At 38.9% G+C, this 19,791-nt stretch overlaps 1 protein-coding gene across 1 annotated transcript in view; it reads right to left on the bottom strand.

Moving 5' to 3' along the window:
• Positions 1 to 7,417: 7,417 nt before the first annotated feature.
• Positions 7,418 to 19,791, bottom strand: part of lamc3 (laminin, gamma 3) — a 130,423-nt gene continuing 118,049 nt past the window's right edge. The window contains exons 20-28 of the mRNA XM_015039389.1: positions 18,201 to 18,277; positions 17,701 to 17,835; positions 14,128 to 14,347; positions 12,836 to 12,982; positions 11,866 to 11,968; positions 11,304 to 11,506; positions 10,819 to 10,959; positions 10,057 to 10,156; positions 7,418 to 8,519 (exon numbers count right to left, since the gene is read on the bottom strand). Of these exons, the coding sequence (XP_014894875.1) occupies positions 8,257 to 8,519; positions 10,057 to 10,156; positions 10,819 to 10,959; positions 11,304 to 11,506; positions 11,866 to 11,968; positions 12,836 to 12,982; positions 14,128 to 14,347; positions 17,701 to 17,835; positions 18,201 to 18,277 (1,389 nt within the window). The 3' untranslated portion in view covers positions 7,418 to 8,256. The remainder of the gene's footprint in view (positions 8,520 to 10,056; positions 10,157 to 10,818; positions 10,960 to 11,303; positions 11,507 to 11,865; positions 11,969 to 12,835; positions 12,983 to 14,127; positions 14,348 to 17,700; positions 17,836 to 18,200; positions 18,278 to 19,791) is intronic.

Below are 19,791 nucleotides of genomic sequence, written 5' to 3'. Positions count from 1 at the left end.
GAAAGTGACTCTCTCCGAAGAACAATTACATTTGGATGACGGCTTTTAAGAAAGAGGCAGTGGGGGTGGGGGGAGGGGGAGTTCTTACTTCCAGTGACATCCCAACATCCCTTAAATTTGGATGAAAAACCCTCCAGAGCGACAGAGGAAGACGTTTAAAAATAAACAGAAAAAGATGCGAGAAGACGGGAACAAGTGATAAACGATACGAGGCGCGCAGCTGGGATCAATCTTTCATGAGGAAGCCTGGTAGGGTCAGATCTGACGTCTGATTACAACCCTTTTCTGAAACGTTGCATCGCTTGGTTTCATTTTCTTCAATCAAAGCTGAAATACTATTACTATTATTCATACCGCAAAACTGAATAGAAACTTGAAGCTGGAATAAGGGTTTTTGACTCAGTAACTGGAGTTTTTGCACCGCTGCACTTTGAGGTGAGGAAATGGATAAACAGTCTACGACGTAGAAGGCCTTCAGCACACCAAAAGCTACATACGTCTCAGACGTGTCGCTTTTCAATCGGCGCCGAGACATAAAGTGTTTTTAAGCAGACAGCGTTTTGTTTGCTCCGTTAAATCGTTGTGGAAGCAGTGCAGCTGTGGCTCTCAAACTGCTGTGGGGGCTCAGAGTCCATCCATAATTAAAAACATCATAACGTGGTGAATTTTCAATCAATGCTACATGTTTATTTATGATGCTGGGTACAGCAACAAAAATGCAAAAACACGCAGTTTTGTAAAATGCTGTTACATTTTTTTTTGTAATGAATAATCACCCTGATTTTAAATTTTTTTTTAAGTATTCATGAAATAAAACATCCCATCTTTTCACAATGTACTAATTTCAATCAACCCAAAATGAGAGGACCAATTGCTTTTCTCTAATCAGCACAACAAATACATCTTCTGTATTAGACTCCAGCTCGTTTTTGCTTTAAAATACCGTCTAGTTCAGAATGTGCTTAGGTACTAATAATTGCCAATTGTTCTTCAAACCTGTAATAGTTGTGTTTTGCATTCAGTAGAGGAAGGAACATGGAGCTTTCTGTTGGAGACTCAATGAAACACAGTAATAGGTTCACACTGAAACAGTCTCAGTAACAACAATAAAGTCTGGCTGTCAAAACGTATGAAACAAAGATGGAAAAAAGAAAAAAAACAGAAAAATCATGACATGTACTTACAGCTCAAATTTAACAAAAACATTTAATTAAACTGGATTTTAAAAATGAATTCAGTCAAGTTGAAAATATATATACATTTTGGATTTTCTTGTCATGTGGTCCCACGTGTGCTTAGGAAGAAATCCTTTCATATGGACAAAATTTTCTGGTTTCATTTGCCACTCAACTTTTTTTTTTTCCTCCTGTTTTTTGCTCTTAATAGTTCCAAAGCCATCGAGCCAGTTTGAAATAAAATGCTTTAGTGCTTTTGGTATTTGCAAAAGGCATGTCAGAGACTTTCTCTCCCCAAAATTAGTTGAAGAAAACTTCTAATTATTCGTTTACCAAACCCTGATCCACTCCCCTAACAACATGTAGCTTTTCTTCTTACAAACAGACATTTTGTCCGCAGTGGGAATGATGCTTCAGACTGAGCGTACCTCACCTGTTTGGCTCATTAGATTACAGGAACAATCAGCGGCGCAACCTCGCATGTCCAAAAACTATTATGGAAATGAATATTATTTAATTGTCTATAAGCTCAAAAAGCTGCTCTTGAATTTTGCTCACCACTTGGGTATTGTCATAATAACTTAAAATATTATTTCAGATTGTACCGAAATCTGGTTTCTGCAAACATCGGTGCTCCAGGTGCACAAACTGAATCCAAACTGAAAATAAATAAATAAATACATAAATAAATAAAAGAAAGATTTGTTTTTTCATTAATCCTTCACACGTGCTTTAGGCAGCCATTATGAATCTGGATTCCCCCAGGAGACTCATTTCTGCACAGTATGCATTGTTTACCACAAGCTATGTTGTGTACTTATTTTTGATACGCTGACTGACGCTCGTTTCTTTTTAAAACGTTCATTCTCCGTGGAGCTACACACACTCTCGCTCGCTCTTATCAGCACAGCTTCTGTTAGAGCTCAACGATTTTCAGCAGGATTTAAAGCTTCTTCTGTTTCACTGTGAAATGCAGGAAACATATAAGCAATGTTGCACATGGTGGGATTGTAAATGAGGTTGCAATTATTTCATCATCCAGTCGCCCTCCACCCACACCCAAAAAGAAAAAAAAGGAGGAAAAAAAAACAAAACAAAAAAACAAAGCAAAACAAGCCTTTCTTCAAAGAAGTAGCTTGAGTGCTTCCACTTGTTGCGACGTGAGAACGGCTCCGTTGACTGTCTCGTCACGCCACAATCTGACTTCATTAAAAGAGAGTATTGACTGGGTAAGTTGTGGAAGAAAGAGTGATTATATTTGTATCATTCTGAAGATGATCGTATTTATGTCTTTCACAGGTTCAGGCTTCTCGCGTACAGAAACATCTGGCACAGATTTAGCGCCGCAGATGATAATTAAATGTTTGGAACGGCACAGCGTGCGTTCCATGGGAGGTGATTGTGCCGTTTTAGAAAATGTAACATGTTTTTCTTTTTTCTTTTTTTTTCTTATGCACCATCATGTGGAAGATGAGGTGTAGCAGGAGTCAGAATAATCTTCTTCTTGTGCTAAAATACTTATCTTCATATGTTAATGTTAAAATGATGGCACCGACATGACAGCAAACCCTCCCCCCACCCCAGGATTAGATACGAGTAAAATCTTTTTTTTTTTTTTAAAGTAAGGACCATGACCTGACATTTTTGTCTTGCTGTTATGAGCTTGCTTAATCTGTGCGCCCTACTTGAGGCTCACATTCAGAGCTACACACTAAAGCAAATAATATGGATGCAGAGGGCAGCTCTTGAATTTTGTTTTGTCAGACAGTCCATGAGGCATTGCAGGGTAGAAGGTTTAAAAGTAATGATGCTGCAAGATGGTAGAGGTGCAACATGCAAAGTGTCCCTGAAGTGGCAAACTAGAGGGGTTGGGGGGGTGGGGGGGTGTCCGAAAGCATCTTTGATGCTCAGGATTTAAACTCAGGCCTGCATGCGCAACGTGAAGCCTCGGCATTTAGAGGGGGGAAAATTAAACGTGCATTGTTTATCTCTCTAGCAATCTTTCCTCATCCCAGGATTATCCAGAATACGGCAGTCGCCCTTTCACGCATAAAGTGATCACTCTAGACAGCTAATCAAAAGCCACTTTCTTGTCTATGTGAGAGGGTGCAGTATAGAGTATAGCTATGTTTCAGACCAAGAAACTGTAATCAGACAAAGACAGCCTGAGTAAATACAGGAAGCAGGTCAAATTATGATTGTGTTTAGTAAGAGAGGGGGAAAAAAAAAACTATCCTAACCTCTCTGCCCTAAACCTAATAACTGGGCAGGCTACAGTTTGCCATTAGGTCAGTGTGAACGATATATTTGCTGTTTGTTACTGAAATTTCTGGCCTGATTGTTATTGAAATTCACAGTTCAAGAGGACGGGTCTGCAGCAGCGGAAAATTTATGAAATTATAAAATGGTCTGTTATGTGGCCGTATTATACAACACATTTTTATGTAAGTTTCACTCGGTCTGGCATCATTTGTCACGTCCATCCTTATTTTTCAGTCTAGTTACAGGCTATTTACCTGAATTGCAAGTTAAAAAAAAAAAAAAAAAAACGAATGAAAAGGGAACCGTTTTATATTTTATGCCTAAAGATAATTGAAAACACTTCACCCTGAAAAGATCCTGCGTTTATTATAATTCATGCATGGAAGAGTTAAAATTGTGCCTGGCACCACGGACCATAACATAAAGACCAATATAAATGTAGATGAAGTTTACGTCAGGAATTATTAAATCCTCCTCTGAAAAGAACCAGTTTCCGTTTGGCTCCCCACTTCATGAGCAGAGGGACCCAGTTCCCACATTAGGGCAGCACTCCGACTCGGATCAACGTTTCTAGAGGAGATCAGTTTTAGCCACATAGGTTTGCTCGCTTCAAAACAGAAATGCATTCTCCCCCCCGCCCCCAGATGACTGAATATGCAGCTTTCATTGTATAGACATAAGCCAAAAATAAAAAAATAAAGATGTACAAGACAGGGTTTGCCAACAGCAGCTATAGCCATATACTGAACTCCAAAGCTGACACAAACTGCGTGTAAAGCTTTAACCTTCTTCTGCCTGAGGAGGAACATTTGAAGATGCATTACATGTGAAGAAGCTTTGGGGAAACTCAGTAACTGAGGAAAAAGAAAAAAAAGAAGTGGGATCAGAGTGAAGCGAAACTTCTTCTGATGCTCCCGTCTCTCTTCTTGAATCTTCGTGGAACAATAGCAAACTCTGATTCTCTGTGACAAACATGCCGGCTTTTTGCTCTGCCATTAAAGACTCCAATAAACGCACGCTGGCGCAAATGGTGCGAGATAATGCAAGCTCATGCAAATTAACCTTTTTTTTTATCTAAAGAAGAGGATGTCAGCCTGATAGGTCGGCAGATGGGAATAAATGATCAGAAAATTTACTAAACAATTCCATTATTGTATGAAAATTGCAGTAAATATTGGGCTTTATTGACTGAGAATGTGAGCAGGTCTAAATTAGATAATCACTGTCTCACTGAGCTAAAATAAAGTTACTGCTTCCCTTTCACTGTTTTGACATATTAAAAATAATTGACTTTCCAGTAAATAGTGGAAAAAGCAGCAATCAAGGCCTGTTCAGGTTGGAGTTTGCTTTCACAGGTGCTTTTGGTGGATTTAGCTCTAAAATCCTAGAAACCTTCATCCTGGTCTTCTGCTCCTTCCCAAGATTCTCTCTCAAATTTGAGTCTGGTCTCTTGTGGGGGCCAGTACCAAAATAGCAGCGCTACTTCCAGTGTTAGTCAAATTAAAAGATCATTTCAAACCCAAATCTGGTATAATCTGGGATTTAACTGAATAACTAAAAACCGTCCAGGAGAAAGAATGAAATACTAGTGCGTACATGACATGTACAGAAAAAAACCACCACAGTGGATAAATGTGTCTAAATATTTAACACAACTATGCCGAGTTCAGAATGGCATGACCTTTACTTTGACGTTCCACTTCAAAAGGTAAACCATCAGAAGGCTCATATGTTCACATGTATCTCTTATCAAACGGAAACTTCCCATCAGATGACCGGCGGTCCAGCTTCGAGTCTCATTTGTTCTGGTGGAAATAACATGCTCTTTCATGTCTTCTCTTTTTTGTTTTTTAGTCTTCTCTACAATTATTGTGAAACTTTGTAAAGCCAGTGGCTCAGATTCCAGACCCAGACCCAAAGAGGTGGATTACAGAGGTGTTCGCACTTATTAGCTTCCCTCTTAAAGATGGCGTTGAGCTAGACTTCATGTGCTCATAACTTGAGAGATCGTGTCAAGAAAATAGCTACTGATGTAAACTTGTCCATATCTGCAGTCAGAACAATAATTGAAAAGTTCAAAAGCAGACGGAGCTGGGACAGAAGAGGATCACAGTTTGTATTGCCAACATAAACAAAAACAATAAAGGGCAAGAAAAGGGTGGGAAATGACATCTTACTGTTTGGAAACAGCAGCATTTTTTTTTATATTAAAATGATGCTACAGGAATAAACGAGTCACTTATCTGAAGGGTTTTTACACGACTTAGCCGGGACTGCCAAAATAGTTTGAAGGCTGCTGGATGTATTATTAACAGAGCTTTGACCTTCAGTCGGCTCTGATTCTGGCGATGTGAATGTCCAACCATGAACGAGTTGTTCCCGTCCACTGCAGAGCACATTTATTAAAAGGATCCGGGAGCAGTAACCGGGAGTTAACATTGTCTCATCGTCCGTCTGCAGCAGAACCGGGGAGCCTTTACAGTCCAACAAGCACAATGTTTTTTAGGTTAGATTCTACAATGTGGTTTTTTATATGAGAAGATGTAACTAAGCTAATATACAAAACAAACAAACAAAAAAACTCCACATCAATGTTTTTACAGACAGAGTTTATTAAGTTTTTCTTGATATGTGGGATGTGCTATTTTACACATTTCTTCAGCTAAAATCATCCCGTCTCATGATATCACACAGTGTACTCTTTGGTCCATTAACAACAGATACATTGAGCTGAAGAAGCATTTCAAGTATGTTTTATAGTGGATTTTGTTTTCCTACTGGCAGGCCTAAAATACTGAAAATATACTTCTGATTATTTAAAAACTTCATACATTTTCTATTGAGATCATATCACATCAACCCTTCATAAATAAAGTACTAATGAACCACCAATTTATGAACAGGCACGGGGTTGTTACCAGAATCAAGGCAGAGTAAGCTTTAAGTGGTTAAAAACAGACATTCTGCAGGTCACATCGCTTTTACAGGAAATGGAAAAAAAAAGTTTGGGACTGAACAGAAATTTCTGCTTGTGATGAACAGGGTCAGTAATGGGGGTTGGGGTGTCCATCACTGTTAGGAAGGAAATATAGTTTCAAACTTACATTTTGCAAGTTGGGATTACGAGTTTGAGCTGTTAATGTCATAAACTATAACATTTGAAAGGGATAATATTCTTCCCAACAAGCTTTTGAAGACTTCTATTCTATATCTTCATTTGGGTCAGTGTTGCAACAAATTACTAAGTCTTTTAGATAATTTATTTTATGAAATGTAACTTTTACATTGTTCCATTAGGAGCGATTTTGACAAAATCCTATGAACGTATTATGCAGCTGAAGAATCGTAAGCGCACGCCTGTATCTGGAGTCTAAAGTTGAATCCTTTAATATGAGATATGGACATGTGTTGTCAGCGTGACATCCTGGTGGATCTAAGTTCAACGTTCTTATTTTGAAATAAGCAAGGAAGTAATTTACAAACTACCCAGTTTTATTGGGAGTCTAAACAACACTTCTAAATATGCTATAAGCATTTTGGTTTGTTGGTACCAACAAGAAACGGTTAAACGATGACGGACAAAATAAGGGCAATTCGGACGCATGGTGAGAATACCACCACTGGAAAGAAGTTAGCTGCTAACGATGTTAATGTTGTCATACCCTGTGTAGCTCCCAAAGGGTGCAAAACCAAAGGCACATGTCCCAGTTTTTAATCAGATAAAACCAAAGACAGCTACCAATGCCCTACATTTACATTTTTTCAAGAAAATATATGATTTTTACAGTAGTTTTCATTAGTTAATACACAAAATTGAGCTCTTTAAATGACTTCCCTTTCCATTTAGACCAATATAAGACTAAATCTTTCATATGGGAACAGGTCAAACATGGATTTAATTATGCTCAGAGTTTATGTGCATCTACTGCAGGACATATCATCAGGGATTATCATTAGATCATGGTGAGCCATTATTTTTAATTTTTCTATAAGTATAGTAAGACTGGCCCAGGCCTGCTCATTAGCTATGTCACTTAAGGAAAGTTTTGAAGAGATTGCTCAAACAGCTTGGTCACAGGGAGCCGTCCATACTCACCGTCCGTGACCCCCAGGACACAAGGCAACTTGACAACTTGATAGTGACTCAGTAAAAAGAGGAAAACAAAAACAGGCAGGTAGGCACCATGAGAATACCCAAGAAGCCAGGCTGCGTGCCGATGAAGCCTGACCTGAATACCGCCGAGGCCAAGATGACTAATTGTTAATTAAGGCGCGGTGATGAAAGGAGAGCTGAAGTGTAAATGAATGTGTCAGTCTGAAGGAGCCCTCAGACACACCTTTTTACCCCCGCAAAGGAAAGTCAGCAGTATTCCAAAACTTGTGGGTGTTCTCGGGGGGCTGGCTGGTTGATGTTGTTCGCAGGGAAATTGAAATTCTGATAATGTTGGTGGTGAAAAAAAAAAAAAAAAAAAAAAAAAAAAAAAAAGAAATTGGAAAATTGAAGGGAGAGAGAGAGAAAGAAAAACATCAAGATGAAGGAGGGGGATCAGATATGACTCACTGGAGACAGAGGAGAGCTCGGAGGCATTTGGCTAAACTGTCTATGTCTTCGCTCAATGATGGGAAAATGAATTGTAGCTTAGGGCAAAAAAAAAAAAAGGAAAATCTGAGAAGATATCGGTGAGTTTTGAAGCTGAAAAAAAAAAGAAAAAAGAAAAGACTCCAGCTCCTTTTATTAAAAACATTGTCCCAGACTTTTTCTGATGTTTGGTTGCTTTTTTTTTTTTTTTGATGTTGCAATCCCAACCATCTCCCATTTCTAGGCTTTACCTTCTCCCAAGGCCTGGGCGCAGGACTGAGGCAGGTTGGAGGCAATGTCCCTGAGACTCTCTCTCTCCTCCCTTATCTCCTGGATGTCCTGCTCGATGAGGGACAGGCGGCTCTGCTGTTCTCTGGCAGCAGACTGCAGCTTCTGGATCTTGGAGCCCAGCGCCGGGCTCTCCACGCTCCCACGCAGCATGCTCAGGCGGCGCTCCGTTTCGTTTAGGATTCGATGAAACCGCTCCAGAGGCACGCTCCCGTCTGGCGAAAAAACACACAGGAGACAGAATAGATGGAAAATCAGAGGAGGATTTTTTTTTTCTTTGTTCACTGATGGACTCCCTGCATTAAAAATTCAAACGGTGCTCGAGTCTGCATGATGACCTAATTACAGTGATTTGGTCGTTATCCTCCCAGGCATGTTAACATGCTGACGATAAAGTGCCAAGTCCTGGGCTTTCTAGCTAATTCTACAACTTGGCATATGCGTTGCTGTGGAAAAAGCATTGGCGATTTACAGATTTCTTCTGCGTTAGCCTTTTTAATACGACTAAATGTTTCAGATTCTAAAACAAATCTTACTTTAAGATCAAGATTAAATACAAAAAAATTGATCGGAATCAGAACCAGCTTTTCTTGACCGATATTAAATACACATACAAGGAATATGACGCACTCACAGCGTACAACGTAGAAATATAAGGATATTAAAGGAAACAAAGTAAGATAAAGGAATATTATGTTGTTGTTGTTGATTTTTATTTTTTTAAATCAATTGATAAAGGAGCAAATCTACCAAAACCAAACTGGAAGTGTGCAAAAAAAGCACCCCACCCACTTTCTCAAATCATATGTTCACTCAGGTTCACTCCATAAATTTGAGTTGATTTCACTTTTCTCATCAGGCTTGAGAACAATAGAATCAAGAAATCACCTAACTAGAACCTTTCTGACAACATGAAGTAGGCTAAAGGACCCCAGAACAGCAGCAGCTCAACCCCCATCAAAGACAATTCAAGAACACACAAGAGGTAAAGTCAGTGGCACCGTTCAGTCTGGAAACAGAGATATTTCTAAAGGGAAATGCATTTTCTGCAATAACAGAGCAACGTTTCCTCTTGCCAAGCACTGAAGGAACTCAATGATGCCATTCTCTTCTTGCATCTCTAGTTTGGCGGTTCCTGCAGGTTGTTCCTGACTATACACTCTGCTGAATCCTTAAATATAAAGTAGCTGTGCTGCACTGGGATAGGAATATCAAGACATCTTGTTATTTTTAAGTATGCAATGTCCTTGGCAGCAAGAACGTAGCTGTTTTTCCTCACAGTAAAAGAACCAGTTTATTGGCTCTTGTTCGGTATGCATTGGCCTTTAGGCTTCGGGACTCCAGCAAACCTCAGCCTGTTATCCACAAATGGATGAAATATGGAACAGTGGTGAGGCTTCCCATGCCTGGCCAGAAACTAAAATTACACCAAAAGTGCATCAACAACTTTTGGTGTTGATGCACTTTAGGGTTTTTTCGTCATAAAAATCCTAAAAATTTAAAGGACTAGTTAAGGCCAGTAAGTCAACAATAACAAAAGATAATTGGTACACAGCATCAAAGATGGGAGACTTTAACATTTTCTCTGAAACTTAAAAATCATTGTATTGGTGCCTAAGGCACTTGGGTGAATATGCAGAACCTTTTGGAAAATCTCCTTTTTCATCTAGTGTAAAACTAATACGGTGTTTTAGAAAAAAGATAATCATATATAAGTTTGCTCTGGCGACACTGTTGATGTGACAGACTTACCTATTTTGCTGATTAGTTCACTTAGCGTAACAGAATATGCCTCTAACTGGAGTTTAGCTGCTTCCATGTCATTCTTTATGCTGGAAAGTGACACTTCAGGCTGGACAGAAGAACATAAAATGATTACACTTTTTTTTTTTAATTTTAAACAAAGGAGGAGATCAGTATGCATAGATCTAGATAGGAACTAAACTGTAACTTGGAGGAAGACATTTTCCTGCCAAAATGCTCACCAGTTTAGAGTTAATGGGCAAAAAACAAAAAAAGGTCCAGAAAGCAAATTACATCTCCAAGCAGCTTTAAAACCCAGTTTAATTACATCTCATACGACAGCTCTTCCTCAATGCTTTCTAAAGTTCAACTTGAGTTTTAGTCAATGTTTGTCTTGTCTTGGTTCCTTAAAAGTGATGTAACAACACATCAAGATGACAAGGTGGGACGATATACGACACTGCTTTCCAATAAACCACATCTTATCGTTTTATTTTGGATTTGTTGGTTTGTTTTTATCTTGTGTAAAGCGCTTTGTGTTGCCACAAAAATACCAAAGACCGGAAACAATTACAATCATGGTTTTAAAAACTCCTTATGAATAAAAATATAATATCCTCAACTTGCCCAGACTTTGACTGGGCCATTATAACAGATGAATGAAGAAATGAAGATACTTTATTTGTTGGCCTCTCTTTGGCCACTTGACATAAAATGGACAGATATGGAAAGACATTTACTGTATTTTTCTGGACGTTTACTTAAACTTACCTCTGATGGGATCATGGATTTTGCTTTCTCTGTTAGTAATTCTTGTTCTGACAACTTGTTTAAAGCAGAGTCTATTTGTGAGTTAAGGTGAGAAGTTGAAGTCCTGGTATGCTTGGCTTGGGTCAGAATGGCTTTGGATCCCTGCAAACAAGATGCATAACATGTCTGTAAGGACAAGTTCAGAGTTTTAAGCCTAATGTTTCTACACCACTGCTGATTAAACTGCACTTAGGTGGAGTTTTCATATTGTAATTTGACTTCATAATTTAATATTATGAAAATCTCTAGTCCCAGGCAGGTGGAGGGAAACTTTGAAAACAAAATAAATGTCAATACCACCCAACTAAACAAGGCAACCCTCCACTCCAAACAAATCACAACAAACAGGCCCAAATTTAGAGGTTAAATGTGTTCAAGTGTTTAAATCAGCTAAATTATTTCAGTCTAAACTAGTCAGTTGGAAAACGAACAAAACAAGCCCATACCTTCGCCACATCGTGCGCCATTTGCTCTGCCTCCTTTGTGATGTTCCTAGTGAGGCTGGCGTTTTCCCTCGCAGGATCCAGCATCTTCTCAATTTGCCTGACCTTCTTCCTGACCTCCGAAAGGATCTTTTCTTCCTGGGGTCTTTGCTTCTTTAACGCCGTCTTCGTCTGAGCCTGCCGGCGAGGCCACTCTTTCACCATGTCTGCAGATGTGAGAATCGACACGGGAAGACAAGTTGTTCTTAACTCAACGCGATGTAGATTCGAGGTGGTCGTCGTCTTTCGGCCGAGGACCGATCGTTTTCTTCAAGATCTTATTCCGGTTGTCTGATCAGAGAACTATCTTCTAATGTTCACTTGATTCATGTTTAATATTTCAGCCAAAAAAAGAATGATTGTAAAAATTAGAAAAAAAAAAAAAAGCTTTCCACTTCATTATACTTTCCAAGTGATATGCAAATTCGCTCAGCCGTGGACAGGCTTTACATCTTGTTAGCTTGATATTTGACTTTTTAATTTAAGATGAATAATTCTTGAACATTTCATGAAGAAACAGTCTTACTTTCTACTTCTCTGTGGATGGTGATGATGTCTGACTCCACGTCTTTCCCCAGCACCACTGATGTCAAAGCAGAAGCTTTTGCCTCCTGAACATTCCCTTGCAGCTGCACAAAGTGAGAAAAAAAAAGGAAATTAAATTGTGAAACAAAACCTAAACATGACACAAAATCTCCCCACGAGTCATGTTGATAAAACCTACTCAAATTAAGCTCTAGTTTGCAAGACAGCTGAGGTTTTCGTCTTTGCCAAAACACCAATTGTAAAAATTGTTCAAAGCAAAGTTTATGAGATGTGTCATATGCTGAATTAGCAATAAAAAACAAAGAGAAAACATGCTAATGTTAGCCTGTAGCATTAATTGTCATGCACATATTATAGCACTCCTACACCCCTGCAGTATGCAGAAGTTTGCAGATGACGTGTGGTCAGACTAAAAGGAGGAGTGACAGGAAGTACAAGAACAAAGTGGAGCTGCTTTCCGATTGGTGCAGAGTCAAGGACCTGCAAAAAGAGGTGGATATTGAGTTTAAGTAGCAGAAAATAGACATCCCACAGAGCTCTGCTGTTTGGGAATGGAAAGTGAAAAACAACCTAACCTAGAGGACAAGTACCAAGTGGTTGTGGAAGAAGGTGAAGCTCACACAAGTCTTCTCAAACTTACTCCAGAGTGTGCACTGGCTTACTTTCTGGGTGAATGAGATCAGAAGCTGAACAGTCCCAAACAATGTGAGTTTATTTAAGACTAGTTTAAAGTGTCACATCAGAGATCACTTCCCTCCATAAATTAAAAATATCTGTTTTTAGCAAGAGAAACAGAGACTGCTTTGTGCTTAGAGTCAACCTAATCAAGCTAAATCAAATTTTTCACCCTTACAAGCAAAATATTGGAATCCAACTTATTTTATGAGGTTGGCCAATAACTTTCACATTCAAAAGAAAAAAAATAAAATAAAACAACAACACATACTTACCATTTTTATTGCATCTACTTCTTCGATGTTTTTCAAGACTGTCTGCTTTACTGACTCCATCTCCTTGCTAATGTTACTGATGAGATTTTCTTTGGTCTGAATTTCTTGGTCCAGCTCTTCTGTCTGTTTTAAAATGTCCTCACTCATCTGCACAGACAGAAAACAACGCAGATAAGTGTACGTTTATTTGGAGATAAAATAACCAACCCGTTTTTCTCAAGAGGTCACATTATCCCACACCTGTGTTGTTACATTTGAAATCTAGAACACAAGAAAATCTGAAACTGAGCGTTTTCAGTTTGCAGTATTTTGTTTGCTTGGAGATGCTGAAGAGGTTTGCCGCCCCCCCGTCTGGAATAATGCGCACCCTTTGAGCCGCGGCCTCTGCCAAAAATATTCTCTTCTTTGCCAGCGTGGTGATCTTTGCATGCCAAATGTTAAATCAAGCGGAAAACTTAAATTACTTCCTGGTGGTCGCCTGCCTCCTCCGACCAGTTAAGTGTGAGTTTACACCCGTCTCTCCTACCGCAGCCGAACTATAATGAGCTTCAGCCTTTGTGAAACTGGCCATTGTATAAATCAATATGCTAATACAAGTTTCAGTGAAATCATCAGAAACATATTTGCTATATTCGTTTTTGTATCCAGTTTAATTAGATTTTTATTGTAGTTTATTATTAAAACTGCTATTTTTTTTGCCATTATCAGCCTATGTGCTTAGGTTCTTTACTAACCAAAAAAAAAAAAAAAAAACACATAATTACAATTCTCTGTATGTGCCAATAACAATAATTCACCCACTTGTTATATAAAAAAATGCTACCTTTCACACAATGTTCTTTATGAATTTTCCCATGAAATATTTTGACTTCTGGAAGAATTCTGCTTGTTTTTCCAGACATTTACATACAAAGTCCAACTAGAAAGTGAATGCATCAGTAACTGCTATGCTTCGGAGTTTTCTATATCTTCACCAAAGAACAATACTGCCACCACCACCATTTTGGGGGTAACGGCACCCAGATGTCCAGTTCCAGTCCTCGATGTCCTGCATGTTTTAGATGGATCTCTGCTCCAACACAGCTGATTCAAATCGTCCAACTATTCCCTCTGCGTATTGCAAAGCTCTGCGGAGAAAGTTCTTCCATTTCAACAGTATATCAGTGCAGTTAGCCTGACTTGTGCATCTTTTATGCATTCCACCCATGTGGCCGTATAATCACACACACACATCAGTCAACAAACAAACACTACAAATTCTAGAGCGTCTTGACTGACTTGTCTTGACTGACCTGTGCAGGGGAGTTGTCCGGATGTGTTTGGTTGAAGTCTGTTTGGTTCATGTCTGATGCTGCTCTGGCATCCATCAGAGTCAGCTGATGCAAGGATGATGTGAAGTTACCCAGGGCAAGCTTGAAAGAGGCATCTTCTTCCACCAGGGCCAGATGTTCGGCTACAGTAACATTTAGCAGCGCGGTGAGGTTTTCCTTCTGCTGCTGCATTCGGGTTATTCTGGCACGAGTGCAGGAGGGAAGGACGGCAGGTTAGTCACAAATAAGGCAGTAAAGCTAAAATGAGCTAGAATCAGGATGCACTGCATTCATTTGATGTGGGGAAATACTGAGTGATGTGCCGCGGGATTGTCAGTGCCCCGTATTCACTGAGAGAATTCAGGAGCTTTCACTGCAACATTTTGACACGGAAACCCTGTGCCTTTATTGATACCGACGATGAGGAAACTCCGTTCGCGATTCACGTGTAAAGAGGAGTAAGGCGAGATTGACGTTGCGGGAAGAACGCACGATGAATAACGAAAGGTGTTGGACGCAGTGCAGGGGATGTTGACGTGGTCATTTTTTATCATCTGACCTGATCTGTTTTGCCTCAAAAGAGCAGGTATACGCAAATAGAGCAGGGCTGCTAAGCACTCGTTGCCCCAGAAATGAATTAAAATGTTTGGCAGAGTGCAGGAATCTTGTAACATTCAGAACAGGTTGGGGCTTTTCACATGGCTGCATAGTTTTATGTCTGAGCAAAAAACAGTGCAGTTCAGTTTCATTAAACCATAAAATCTGTGGAAAAGTTCATGACTTTCATTTTTAGCAAAAAGCTTCCTGACAACATTTAACGCTTTATGCAAAGAAAATCAAGTTGCAGTGGTCAACGCAACATACATTAAATAAAATACAACAGAGCTGTGCTGTAAAGTAATTGTTTGGTAAAATCATATCAAGTTTGTAGCATCCTTTGTCACTTAACTACTTTAATGTTTGGATCAAACTGTTCTGAGTGAAGAAAAACCCCCAATAAAAACAAACAAATACAGTGTGTTAAGTCTGTAAACAATGATAGTAAGGTCAAACATCATTTAGAACGCCTTTAAATTGACTACATTACATCCAGTAATTACATGCATGCTAACCCCAGTGGCACATGTCTTTAAATTAAATCGTAAAGCTTTCGCAAGAGGAACTGGAAACTGCAGCAGTCTTGGTTTAATCAAAGAGATTTTTTTTTTACTGTAAAATACATACACACATTTCAACCATAGGAAATTGTTTTTCTTCGTTGGACACGCACAGAGTGATTTTCTGCAAATACGTCAAAATATGATCGGATTAAAATCAAGCTTTTGATATTCATATTTACCATTTAATGAGGTTTAGACCAGGGTTGGGTTTTTTATGATTTCTGTATAATAAAAAAAAAACATTCCCTATCAGCCAAACAGAATATCTTATCTCCTGATTTTATGCCATAATAACATTATTTCTATACATGCAACTTTGATTGCACTTAAATAATTTGAGTCGGCATGTGCGACAAATGCTCTGGGCTTGTGTGACTCTTTATTGCGGAACATTAAAACACAGAAGAAAAACGTTCCTGTTCCTGTGTTTTGCAAATGCATCTAGACTTTCATCACATCGAAACCTGGCTCCAAAACTTTTATTCTTCTATTTACTTCCAAGACGCTTTTGATAAAACTGCAGGTGTTTCTTTAGGGGAAAAACAACAACAAAAAAACTATACCTCCAGTTTTCTAATAGCTTTTGTTCCTAATCTTAAAAGCTGCACCAAAGGAAACTACAGTACTAGTTTGCATTTAAAATGCGTAGAACCTAATTGGTGAAAACAAAATGTTATACTGTTTTGTCATTTAGGACTAATATCATTACAACACATTGACATTGTTTTTCATATAACATTTAAGTACATTTATATATAAAAGCACCAATGGCAGAATTGACAGCACTTTTAATGATTTCTATAAACAATGCATGCAAAACATTTCCTTTTTATTAGTAATCCACCATTCGTAATTACTGTGGTGGTCACACTACATGCAGGCTCATTTATTCTCGCTACCCATCAAAATTGGGGAAAAAACATGTCATTCAAAAGTCATCAATACCTTGATAAGTCAAGAAATGAGATGAAAAATGCAACTCATCTAAACTTGCCCATGTCTACAACCATTAGGACTGCAACAAACAAATCAGGAAGAGCACCAACAATGAAGAGGGTGTGATAAGAAGTTAGAAATGTAGCTTTATCTGGGAAAAACACATCAATTCTTTAGTGTGAGATTATATTACTGAGATCATTCATTTTCAGGCAACACAACCAACAACAACAATCTGAAACAAATAAAGTAATTCTACTCATAACTGGTTTCTCCAAAAATAAGCAAAGCACATGGAAACCTTGGCATTCATGTTTCAATGGAAAATGAAAATAAAACAATGGAAAAGTTGTGTTTTTTGCTCATCTAGTTACCTTAGTGATTCCTGTTCAGTGATTCTGAAAAGCAAGAAACCCAAATGCTTTGAAGCAAAACGTAGTGAAAGAAGTAGGTATGAGATACATCCCAAATAATGTTTATTGTTTTATTATTGTTATTTGACAATCCCCTTATTCAATATCCTAACTACTATCAGTATGTTTAAAATTAGCTGAGGCAAAATTAAGACTTTTAAAAGAAATATGAATTATATAAATCTTTCTCCACATTAAATCATTATGAAAACATTCCAATGTGCAAAGCGTTAGATTTGTTCACAGCAACTGCATGAAAACACAGTTTTTAATTGGTTTAAAATTTTTTTAATACAATCATGCTTCACAATTCAGGCTCGGCGAGGCAGAGACCTGAAGGTCTATTTTTAGAAACAGATTGAACACTTTGGTTCTTTTCTGGTTCGATAGCTTCCAAACAATAAAACGCCTCTGCTAAAGTATCAACACATGGGGAAATATGTGTGGGAAAAGCAATTTAATGGTGCCCATCTGTGCTAAAACTGCTCACTTTGCATCCTATAAAGTGCCTCTCACACACACACACACACGCGCACACACGCACACACACATACGTGGTGATGTGCAGCACCGCAGAACTCTCCCGAATCAAGCTGACTCCCGTTAGGAGGGGGGTAATCAATTTTGAGCTCCTCGCTTCTTTGCTCTCATCATGGCCACCGGAGGGCTTTTTGCATCATTCTGTCTGGTGTTCGGGATAATCCTCAGAGCAATCACATGCTAGGAGATGCAGTGAGCGTGCTGCAAATCCAAGAAAGCAATGGGCTTACAGCGGAGAGAAGCTGTCCCCCCTGTGACTAAATGTCTTACTCCTAAACTCCAGCGTGCTTTTAAAAAAAATAAATAAATAAATAAAAGATTGCAGTGAAAGAGAGGGCTTTGGGCGATAATGCAAGGATAGGTACAACTTTGTTGGAAATACAGTGCAAAAGCCGAAAAAATCCAGAGAGCTGAGTGGCTTGTTGGGTTAATAAGTAATGACTGTGTTATGTGACCAACTTAAGCATTCTCCCTGCTTGTGTTTCCTTTTTTGTTTTTTTGCTCACTGCTCTTTCAGATTCCTGGTGTACTCCTCTGTGGAGTTGTCCTGCAGTAGATCCATCAGGAAGCTGAAAGCCTGCGTTGACTCACGCACCGCCCTGCTGGCTACGGCCTCAATGTGGTCCGCCGTTTCTCTGTGACTGCAAAGGAAAAAAAGAAATAAATAAAAGGAAAGAAAGAAAGGTGGACAAAGTGAAAAGAAAAGGGAGAAAAAAAAAAGCATGCAGCGTAGAATAATAGACCATTACGACTGCCTGAGGTGAGGTGAAATAGATTTGAGCATTGATGCTTTCCCCCCCACCCCACACACTGGATCTCCTGGCCAGGTTTCTGGAACAGGCATATAATAGAGCTGCGAGCTCCGAGTGGTCGAGAGCATCGACTCGCTGCGGCATGACCGCACTGTGAGCGACAAGCACGAAAAAGCAGCCGAGCAGAGATCCGCAGATTACTGGAACAGACTCAGCTTTTAATTGACCGCTGAAAGCCCATTGAACAGACTTACCTTTTCATTAGGACCTGGGAGTCGTTGACCATTATGCTCCATTTGTTGGGCGCTGACATGGCTTCAAAAGAAATGATCTGTGAAAACGATAGGGAGGGAAGGCAGCACAGTGAGTGGCAGGCCTGGCTTTAAACCACGTTTTACTCTAATTTTATCATTTCAACAAAAGGAAAGAAAGTCTCGGGTTTCCTAGATAACTTTTTGCATCGAGCCTGTCTGTTTAAATACACACTAACCTGACACCGTGTTATGTCATAGTGTTATGGCATGTTCACATTCTGTTTAACAATTATGCCAGTCAAATGAGAGAAGCCCATTAGATTTGATCATCTAGACGTTACGAAGATGGAGTGCTGAAGTCTAAAACAGTTCAGAAAATGTAAGAAAAGAAGATTTAGATGGTTCTGAATTTAGTATTGTTGCTACTGCAAGATGAGCTGGTTTATCTGATTCAGAAACTGCTGCCCTGCTGTACGGTAAGGTAAGGTAAGGTAAGGTAAGGTAAGGTAAGGTAAGGTAAGGTAAGGTAAGGTAAGGTAAGGTAAGGTAAGGTAGGTAATTTCATTTATATAGCACATTTTCATGAACAAGGCAATTCAAAGTGCTTTGCATGAATTATACAGAAAAACAACAAAACAACAAACCAAATGAAATAGCAAAAGAAGAAAAATTATGAAAAAAAATAAGTATTCTGTGACTTATAAACTAGTAGACGTCTCTGGATTCTTGTTCTGATAATGTTGATTTAAGGTAGTGAGTAGTTTCTCTAGATAAGCTAATAAGAGTTTCTCTGGATTCTACGTTTGTTGCAATTCCTGAATATATAAACTAGATGCTCCTGTTATAAGAATAATTACTCCATAATCTATAAGCTAGAAGAAGTTTCTCTGGACAATAATAAACCAAGTGTTGGTCTAAAGTAATAAAAGTGTTGGTTCTCTATAGATTGTCCTAAATGTTGATCTAAGGTAATGAGTAGCTTCTCTAGGTGAGTTTCTCTGGATTCTAAGTTTGTTCTAATTTTTCAAGCATATCAACTAAAATCGTATTTTGGGTTAACTGAGAATGGAGTAAAAAACAAAAGAGATCTTATCTAATAAGATGTCAGAGGAGAATCTGCAGACTGATTTGACATGACTGGGAAGTGTACCTCAAATAACATCTCATTACATCTTTGGTGTGTGGCTTTTCGAAAGCCCAACACATTGAACCTTGAAGAAAATGAGCTACAGCAGAAAGACAATAACTTCCAGCAGGATGTCGTCATCTCAAACTAGCTTCTTGAGCTTGGCAATGAGTTCTTTGCGCTGCAGAGCTCCAATTGGATGTGCAAACAAGAAGTCTGCAGGAACAGAGAGATGCTATCATTTCAATATAGAATCAGATGAGTGTTACAAAACGCCGCTGAATTTGTGCCACAGAGAACGAAGGCGGTACAAGTTGGGTGTACCTAATTAAATGGCCGGTAAGTGCATGTCATTAAAAATGACGTACGTATCCACTGAAGTGTTGTCCTATGAAAAATTATGTCCACACGGCTGAATGCAGAGTCCGTTACCGAGTGACACCCAATTTGGAGGAATGCAAACAA

Source organism: Poecilia latipinna, unplaced genomic scaffold (genome assembly GCF_001443285.1).
Source record: "Poecilia latipinna isolate Pla-1442-1.1 unplaced genomic scaffold, P_latipinna-1.0 Scaffold470, whole genome shotgun sequence".
Classification (NCBI taxonomy): domain Eukaryota; kingdom Metazoa; phylum Chordata; class Actinopteri; order Cyprinodontiformes; family Poeciliidae; genus Poecilia; species Poecilia latipinna.
This window is presented reverse-complemented; position numbering and strand designations above follow the sequence as displayed.